At 43.9% G+C, this 9,758-nt stretch overlaps 1 protein-coding gene and 1 long non-coding RNA gene across 2 annotated transcripts; one reads left to right on the forward strand and one right to left on the reverse strand.

Annotated features, from left to right (window-relative positions):
• Positions 1-662: 662 nt before the first annotated feature.
• Positions 663-4,941, forward strand: PSCA (prostate stem cell antigen). Its single transcript, XM_068672970.1, has 3 exons — positions 663-966; positions 2,839-2,943; positions 4,501-4,941. The coding sequence occupies exons 1-3, from the start codon at positions 915-917 to the stop codon at positions 4,710-4,712; spliced, it is 369 nt and encodes a 122-aa protein (XP_068529071.1). The 5' UTR covers positions 663-914; the 3' UTR covers positions 4,713-4,941.
• Positions 4,942-6,294: 1,353 nt separating this feature from the next.
• LOC137851874 (uncharacterized) lies at positions 6,295-8,633 on the reverse strand. The gene is made up of 3 exons (XR_011093560.1): positions 8,138-8,633; positions 7,496-7,692; positions 6,295-7,014 (listed from the first exon to the last, which is right to left on the reverse strand). It is a non-coding gene; the product is annotated as an uncharacterized lncRNA (long non-coding RNA).
• Positions 8,634-9,758: the final 1,125 nt, after the last annotated feature.

A 9,758-nucleotide genomic window follows, 5' to 3' on the forward strand; every position in this document is an offset into this window, starting at 1 on the left:
TCTCTCATCAACCAGCCACAGAAAACATTTGTGCTTGAGTCTGGGATGTGGCTGAATGCATCCCCATCTGTGGTGGGAAATGCCATTTTCTTTAACAAGCCTGGATTATTTACAGTACACTCTGGTGAGAGTTCAAATGTCAAAACTGGACCCAACCTCTACTCAACAGAAAGACCAACAAATAGAGGCATGCCACAGTGTATATGACGTGGAGATAAGAATAATTCCAGAGAAAAATATCACAGAGTCCCTTTTGTTTCAACACACATTAAATAAATAAATAAATAAATAAATTGGGCATTGTCTCTTACTAGATTATAAGCAATATACAGAAATAAAAGTATGTGAGCACACAGTTACCTGGAAGAGTATTATGTGTTATGATTTGCCCAAATACCTTGCCACTGCATGCCACCAGTGTCACACAGAGTCAGAAAAATAGCAGGAAGTGTCTATTAAAAAAAAATAATAATACAAAAGCAAAACAAAACATTTTGTGCTTGATTAAAAACAATAGCTCTACACAGGATAGCAGTGGGGGTGGAGAGCTCTTTTCACAGGGTGCAACCACAGTCTTGCTTGCCCCAGGGAGATGCATAAGGCCAACTTGTTCTAAGGAATTTGTGTTTTTTTTTTTTCCTCTCATGAACACTTTGCCCAAGGGTGGGAGGGAAGGCGAGGGTGTAGAAGTGGAGAGGAGCTTTGGTAGCTAGGCAAGTCACAGTCAGATAGGAGAGGCACCTAAAGCAAATATCACCACCACAAAGCAACCCCTCCCTTGGTCCAGCATATAACCTCGCTCAGGTGCCTTCACGGGGTAATCTTCTGGGCATGCACGATCGCTGCCTCCCACAGTATATAAAGTACCCCACAAGGAAACAGCCCGTATTCAGTACAAGAAAAGCCATCCCAAAATGAAGGTTTTCTTCATCGTCCTCCTGGCAGCGGTCCTGTGCATGGACTCAGGTAAGATAGTCCCACATCCTCTCTACTAGATCTTCAGTGAGAAGAAAAGGCTTGTTATGGGGCTTGGCAGTGAGGGAAGAAATGCTGAAGCAAATGTTTTAAGATGTTTGCATTTTGTTAAGGTGTCCTGGGTGTTGTAGTGGAAAAAAAAAAAAAAATAGATAGTGCATCTCTGCTGGTGGTGTGATCCTAGTGCTGGGTAGAACAACTTCCAGGCAAGATATGTCCTATGAAACGCTGAATTTAACTGACATCAAAAATACTTAATTATTTAATTATATGTAGTGGTTTTTATTTTGTTTGTTTGTTTTCGTAAAGAGGGGAGTGAGGATTATTATCATCCTTCCCATGATATTAAAATGCCTGTTGCAGCATTTCTGCAAAGAGTTTTTGTTCCAGCTTGCTTTCTGACTCATTTTAAAAGTGGCCTCTGATGCCGCACAGATTGTTGGCGAGAAAGGAGGAGAGAAATGGGGAGAATACCACAGCATGTTGTTTTCTAGGCTGAATGGGTGATGGGTGGGATACAGGCAGTACAGATCTGTCACTTTTTTGGCCTGACTGGGAAAATAATGTTTAAAAACAGCTCTTCCCTATTACCAGAGAAGAGAAAATGCATATCTGAGCAGAAACTTTGTCTCAAACAACACAAGATGTTTAAGGTATAGACTGAGAAGGGTTTTGTACAGCCTTTGGCAGACAGACCCTTTTCTCTGAAACCTTTCAGCAGAGTGTTCTGAAATGTGACTTTTGCTGCATTAGAAGTCAGATAAACATGACAAGAGAGTGCAGCACTACAGATAATCTGGGGTTTGGGTGCTTGCTGAATCAGCCATTCATATAAAAACATTTTGGAGAGGAGACCAAGATGTTCAAATTTCTTCTTTTTCCTGCTCTGAATAACACTTCTAGTTAGGGCTTGTCTGTGTCCTGAAAGGGTATTTTGGGTTTAAGGGTATTGAGGAAACCATGAGACAAGCCTGGTAGTCAAGGGGTTAAAGTGTGCATGCACATTCACAGCACACTTAGAAGGCAACAAAGCTCCAGCGATGCCCTGGGGCACGGGGAAGTAATAGGAACGGGTAATTGCACAATGTTCTCACTCCTTGGGGGACTATTTTTCATCAGGACCAGACACTTGTAAACTGCACTGTTTATTCTGCCTTGTCTTGACCTGTGTCACTGCTCAGCAGGTGTTAACAGCACTGACTTTGGTCCCTGTGTCCATGACCGGGTGGTGACACGTGGTGACATGATGGTGAGAGGGAGGTGAAAGCCCTTTTTCCTCGCCTTTTGCTTTCTAAGAGGAAGTATGGGAGAGCAGGTGGCACAAGTTGGCCAAACCGAGCAAAAGGGCTGGAAGAAACCTTGCAAATCCCCTACTCCACCTTTCCATTTTCCTCTCTTTCCTCTGGGCTTTCCCATTTCAATGGGGAAATGCCTCAGCTAAGGCTCACAAGCATCCTTGGCATAACACTCCTGTCTATAGAGGCAGGTGAACAACATCAACCTGTCCTTCTGGGGACTTCGTCCCTCCCTCTCTGCTCAGTTCATGAGCAGAGTACCTCAAATGTTGACTGATGAGAGCAGATAAGCAGCTGGTCTCTTTTTGCCCCCCTCCTCATACTGCCTGCATCAGGAGCTGCTCCAACGCCTACCAAATATCCTCTCACCCCAAGCAAGCATAACATTCTCCACCAAAAATGGAAAAAAAAAAAGCAACAAACACAACACTGTTTTCCCAATAACAGAGGTACTGCCTTCCTTTGAGCACCCACAAAAAGGGTTCTGATTCCCACCGCATGCACTAAATTTGGTTACCTGGAGAGTTTCAGATGGATATTTTTTACAACCCCTCTTGGTCTCTTGCAGGTTCTTCTCTGAAGTGTTACAGCTGCAAGTCAAAACTTAGCAACAGCCAGTGTCAGGAAACGAAGAACTGCAGTGGAAAGAGCATGTGCAAGACAGAAGTGATCAGTAAGTCAAAGTGGGGGTGGGCAACGCGTGGGGGGGCTGTGTTGTTGGAGCCATGCACAGCCCCAGCCTTGGGTGCCCAATCATCCCCACCTTATCTAGACACACCAGCTGGTATGGACCAGCAAAGCCCAGAGTTCATCAGGAAGAGAAAAGTCATCTGGTGAGAAGTGGTGAGGAAAAACTTTCAGATGAGTTCCAGTTTAAATAGGAATGACAGAAAAACAACGGTTAACCCTTTTTGATATCTAATGTCTTATTAGTTGTTCTGGCCATCACCAATGGTGAGATTACAAATCCATGTGGATGATGTATCTCAAATTCCTCTGTGTTTGCCAGTAGATCATGTGAAATATTGAGCAGTATGGCTGGTGCCTGGAAAAATATTTAAAAATATTTGAGAGTGCAGCTGCTTTGTACTGCACATAGCTGAGCAGGGCAGTAGCTGTTAAGGACAAGGCAATATGAATAATATCTACTAATTTCTCTCACCTGTGCAAAATAAGGCTTCATTTTATTCCTTAATATCAAATACTTTTTTTTTTTTTTCCTTACAAGGGCGATATTTAAGCTTATGGCTTTGAAAAGTTAGAAACATGGGTTAAAATGTGAGGGGCTGCACTTCAGCAAAAACTAACTAGGGAAATTCAATGGAAAGGACAGAATTTCACATTGCCCATCACAGCCAGCTCTGAATGAAACCAGCTGTGTATCTCCAGGTAAAATCTCTTAATGGATGACTTAATTCTTCCATTCTGAAAAAGTAAAAGTAAACCTTGTTTACCCTGTGCGGATCTGTGGTGCCTGCTCAGTTGCTTTTGGGGCACAAAACCCATTGGTGGCATGTTCAAAGTCATCTGTCAGGCAGTGAATGCAGTATCTCCAGTAGGCACCCTCTTTGTTAGTAGTTCACATACCGATGGCCATGCATTCACATAAAGGAGAGCCATTATGCATATGGCAAAGACACGATGCCTTGATTAAATTATGCAAGACCAGGTCTCATGTAAACTGTAATCTGACCACAGGGAAAAACAACAACAACAAAAACAGGATGTGCATCTGACAACAGATCAATAACTCAATAACTCTATCATACATGAAATGGGCATAACCCTGTTTCTGCAATTCCCCTGGATGATGAAAGGCTCCATGTAATGAAGGTGTATAAGATAGGTGCAAAAATTGCCCCCACACACTTGTTCCTCATCCCTTTGTAGTGTAGACTCCCAGACAAAGCTGTAAATGGCTGCTTTTGTTATTAACTATATTATCAACATTTATGCAGGTGGTGCTGTTTCAGAAGCCCCTGAGAACCGTGCTGTGGAACACACTGCCTCAAGCAAATGATCAGGGATTGAATTCCTTCCCTCCCTACTGACAAACTGGCACCCCAAAAATAAAACCTGCAATAGCAAAACATGCAGATTTTTTTTTAAATATTTTTTTCCCATGCAGTAAACCCAGATAAGAATTAACACCTTATTATTCCGATCCATGATCCTTGGCTTAGGTAACATTTCCTTGAGTCCTTGGAGTAATGGTCCTGTTTCCTTCCAGGGCTCATTGGGCTCTTCAACATCATCAGCAAGGGCTGTGAACCAACATGTGAAGCAGACTTTCAGGACTTCAAAGTGGGCAACAGGAATGTCTCTTGCTGCGGCACCGACCTCTGCAACACCAATGCAGCTGGCAGTGTGAGGAGCAGCTATGGGATGGCAGCAGGGATATCAGCCAGTGTGCTCTGGGCCTTCCTGAACAACAGATGGTGAGGAGGAAAGAGGAATCCCATGACCACGGGAAGTCTTGGAGCAACCCAGTTATGATGGGAATTGTAGCTGGAAGCAATTTGGTGTGTTGCATACAGTGTCTTTGGAGCTGATGGCAGATCTTTGCCTTATGATAACTTCTTTATTGCTATTGCTGTATTGTTGCTAGATGAGAAAATGTGTGTGCATACAATCCATGTAACACCTAAAATATACTTATTTCTAAACTGAATGTGAGTGTGTTGCATGTATATCACTCAGCCATGTATTCCAGCACTCAGCAGGAGCTGCAGGTGCATCTGTTTTGAATGTCTGGCCATTTCTCAGTCTTGGTCATTGCAATGTAATGACCATGTGTGCTGAGAGATGCCATGGCACAGCAGAATAAGGTTGGCAACTGTACCTCCAAAACTTGAGGGGCCCTATTTTATGACAAATTCTGAAGGGCACACGCCCCAGGAATCACACCTGAAAAGGAACTTACTTATGACCAAGAAATCCTGGGATCCTGCAACTTGTTAGCTACCACACAAGACAAAAGCAACATCCATGTTCCCTGTTACATGTGTTTATGGTCATTCCTACACCTTCCCACAGCTGTAGCATTCTTGGGATGCTACAGGTACCTGGAGCACCATGGCAGACACTAACTGTTGGAGAGAAGTAGAAAGTGTGTCCCCAGTGTGTCCTGGTTGATCCATGGGTGACCTGAGTTTGCCTACAAGATGTGGGTTTGCCCACAAGTCTTTGTCAAGTCAGCACAGCAGTGGGTGGAGGACTGAAAGGGAGGGAGGTTGGCCAAGTGCCCTATTTTCCTCCCTCATACCCTAAGGACTCCTGGAACTGCAAAGGATGTGCAGAGCCACAGGCTGAAATAACAGAGAACCATTTATTCCGAAGAGATGAGTCATCTGCAGATGACCAGAGCACCCATTGCCACGGGACAAAGGCCAACATCAAATTTTGGATGAAGTCAATGGGATGTCAGAGAATAATGACACTGTCTGCTGTTGTGAAAGAGAAAAGTACCTAAATCCTTGGGACACAAGGCATTAACAAGCTGTTAATTGTAGGAAGCAGGGAAGGGGTTTTCCCAAAGGGTAATCCGGAATGAACCACCTTCTTCATACCAGTACTGTCTGGTTATCAGCAGAGGGAGGATGTGGGACACCTGTGGGGTATTCTATTTTGTTTTTTTTTGCAAACCTCCTGAGTCTCAGTCACTGCAAAGGAGGCTCATCCATCAGTACGCATCCCAACCAGGCTGTTTTCTGCATGGCTGACCAGCTCCCTGACCTCTCCAGTCCAGGGGCTCATTTTCTTGTGCTGTAGGAAGGTCCCTGATGTGTTACTGCTCTGTGCCCACTCTCTCAAATAATTCCCAGGCAGTGAGACATGTCCACACCCAGGGATGGTTCCCAACTACCACAGTCACAGCAGCGTGACTGTGATAGCCCTGCCTGGAGACTGGGAGTTTGGCTGTATGGGAATAGTCTAAACCTGTTAGCCAGCCCAGCCAGAGGAGTCCCCAGTGATGTTCAGTGAGGTGCAGCATCTGTGATCAGCTCCCAGCTGCTGGAGAGGTCAAACACATTAATTCTAGGGATATACCTTGAGTTTTTGCATGTACTGTGGGGTAAGGAGAGGTTTGATAGCTTAATGTGAGGACCAACTATGATGGGCACAGTAAAGAGCAGGATAGGAAGCACCTGCAGACACGATGTGGTACAAACTGGTGGAACTCACTGCCTCTCGATGGGTCCTGGCATGGCACTTGCAATAACAAAATGCTTCACTCCCCATTCAGGTCACCAAGAGACAGTCTCAAAAACAACTTAATTCTGGGAAGGGTTAGGAGGTGGCACGCTTAGGTAGAAAAATGACTCAGCCATGGGTCAGAACCAGGGCTGGGTCAGGGCAGGACCAGGAAGAGGACTGCTTTTGCAGGTGCTGTGACTGCATGTTGACAAAAAGGCTGGCCTCCCCTCCTGCCTTGCAACCCCCTAATAAACACAGACAGGAATTGTTCCCTCCTGCTCTGTTCTGCACCCTGTTTCAGCAGTGTGGTCGGTTAGTGCAGCCAAGCTGGCATCACACAAATACACAAGCTCTGGCTGAAGGTCAGTTAGCTGAGAAAATGTGCTGAGAGCTGTTTGCTGGGTCCAACACAACATTTTTTTGAAAACAAAGCTATGTTTTATTCCCCCATAAAAGTTGTTTCTTGACTTTGCAAGCTGAGAAGTTCTTTCAGTTCTTCTCCACACTTTCTTTCCACACTTTCTTCTTTCCGTACTTATCAAGAGGCCTAAAATTGACATTCCCTTTAAAAAACTTAATCTACCATGTATGCAAGAGATTTCTATACTTTCAGGATCACTCATTTAAATAATAAAGAGTTGCACAATAAAATGGATTTTTTTTTTCCAAAGGTCAGTATTTACATTTTCCAAAAGCTGCATTTATATTAATTGAAAGTAAAACCAATTCTCCAGTGATGGTACCTCCTACAGATCGGAAAAGTAAAAAAAACTCTGATCCAGAGTAAATGCTTTGGGATGATTTTTATGATAGGAAACATTACAAATGTGATATGATAGGAAACATTACAAATGTGCATTCAGAGTAAAACAAAAGTGTTTCTTGGATTATCTCTGTGGTACTGTATTTGCTGCTGGTAGTATTCATTATCTCTGTGGATAAGGATTAGGACATACAGCATTTCCTATGGCCCATCAGCAGTAACACGTAGTGTCTGTACCTGATTTGAAAAATATCACCAAGGTTACCTGAATTGAGCCCAATTTGCTGCATCTGGCTAAAAAACATTTGATGACATCAGAGAACATCTCTGCTGCAGAGAGAGGAGATGAGCTAGTGTTTAAGGACCAGGTTCCTCACTGCACTTCACATCTCTTGTGTGGCCTGGGGCAAGTTGCACAGCCTCTCCATACCTCTATCTTGTACAGATGTTATCAGGTCCAATCTATCAAAAGGTGTTCAGATAGTGACTTTAATGGGGCCTGGAGAAAGACACACGCTAAAAATAAGCCTGAAAAGAGTGAGCTAGTGTAACAGAGGCAGGGAAGGACTACCCACTACCTACCCACCCTGCACAGCCACATTCCTGGTCACTATTATGAATACACGGTTGTGTAACAAGGTTTTCAATGATCCAAACAGACCAAGGGAGAGCCCGCAACTCGCTCAGCTCTCACAGTCAATCAGTCACTAGGCTGTCACTAAAAACAATCAACAGACCTGCCCTTTGAATTCAGAACATCCCCAAAGGAACTGCACCCATCATTCACCCTGGGCAAGGCTGGTGAAGCCAAGCTCATGCCATGCCATGTTGACTCACCCCACTCCCATTCTGCCCTTTAAAAACTGTGTGGCAGACAGAGCCCTCAGTAGCTCAGTTCGGATCTTACCTTGAGCTCTACTGATGCTTTTCCAAGCTAAATCAGGACTCCTTGCAAAGCAGATGCTGCACCCTTGCCTCCTCTTGATACATAACTCCGCGGATATTCTTGACCTACAGCTCCTATTGCAGCCCTGGTTTTATCTCTGTAGGGGTGATCTGGTTTATATCAACTAGCCCATATTATGTGGGCATTGCTTTGTAAAGTTACCAGCTTATTTAAACACCTTTATATACCTCAGCTGTGTTTACCACCCACTCTGCAATGGCCTCAATGCCCCTCATGGGCTCATGTTAATCTCTGCCAGTGCTTCTCCGTGTGAAACACTTCTAGACACTATGCCCCAGCCCCTGGCTCTCCATGCCCAGCGTAGTTTGACTGCCCCCTGCAACAGAGATGACTGGTACAGATCTGCATCAGGAAAGGAAAAAGTTTCACTCCCTCCCAGCTGGTTACTTTCATTAGAGATTCAATCTGGCTTTGAAGGAATTTGTGGAATGAGGACTTCACCCAGACCCGGTGAGTGAAAGTGAAGCAATGGGCAGGGAGGGGACTTGCTTTCTTCAAGGGTCACTGCATGTTGAATTATTTGCAGGCACCCACCCCTCTCCCAGGTGGCAGTGGAGGGGTGTATCCACAATGTCACACACACAGGTGCCTTCTGTCCACATTACTTGTTTATGTCTTCTGCTTTTGATTTGTACACAGCTGCATCACTGCATCGTTTAAGCCTGTTTTCTGCTATGTAGTAAGGGGATGTGTTTGTTTGCTTCCCAGAAAAAAATTAAGAACTGGTGCAATCTCTGGCTGTAACATGCAGTGTTTCTGAAGAGAGAGGCGTTCATCCTGCTTAAAATACTGACATCGAGAGAGAGACTAGCTTTTATGATGCCAAGTCAACTGCGGTGATTAAAAGCCATGTTGAAGAGAGGAAGCCTTGGCTAAGATTCAAACAATCATTTGAGATGTGATAATTTGAATACATCTGACCTATTCCTTTACACTTTAAACGAGCTCTAGAAAAATAAAGGAAGTTTAGATTTGACATTATTATAAGCCGACCATTCAAAGTTTAAATGTGAACATTTAAAAGAAAACAATTAAGAAAACAACCCTCCCTGCTCTTTCTTTTGCATGCCATAGAGAAGCAGGGAATGGCAATCCTTTTAAAAGAGTGTATTGCTCATGTGCAAGCACTGCTTCTGGACAGAATCCAACTGCCTGGCAGTAAAATGGCCGAGAATTTCACAACAGTTCTCACACCCATATACTATCTAGTGCACTTATTTCTCTGCCCTTCATAGAATAATAGAATCATTCAGGTTTTAGAATCCCTATAAGATCATCTAGTCCAATCTTTAATGTAGTACTGAAGCCCACCACTAAACCATGTTACTGAGTTCTACATCTACACATTTCTTGGAGACCTATAGGGATAGTCACTCAACCACTACCCAGGGCAGACTGTTCCAATGCTGCACAACAATTTCAGTAAAGAAATTTCTCTTAATATCCAACCTAAACTTTCCATGGTGCAACTTGAGGCCACTTCCACTTGTCTTTTACATGGTGCTCGGGAAAAGAGCCTGATACCCACCTCACTATAGCCTCCTTTAAGGTAATTGTAGAT

This window comes from Anas acuta, chromosome 2, assembly GCF_963932015.1.
Source record: "Anas acuta chromosome 2, bAnaAcu1.1, whole genome shotgun sequence".
Classification (NCBI taxonomy): domain Eukaryota; kingdom Metazoa; phylum Chordata; class Aves; order Anseriformes; family Anatidae; genus Anas; species Anas acuta.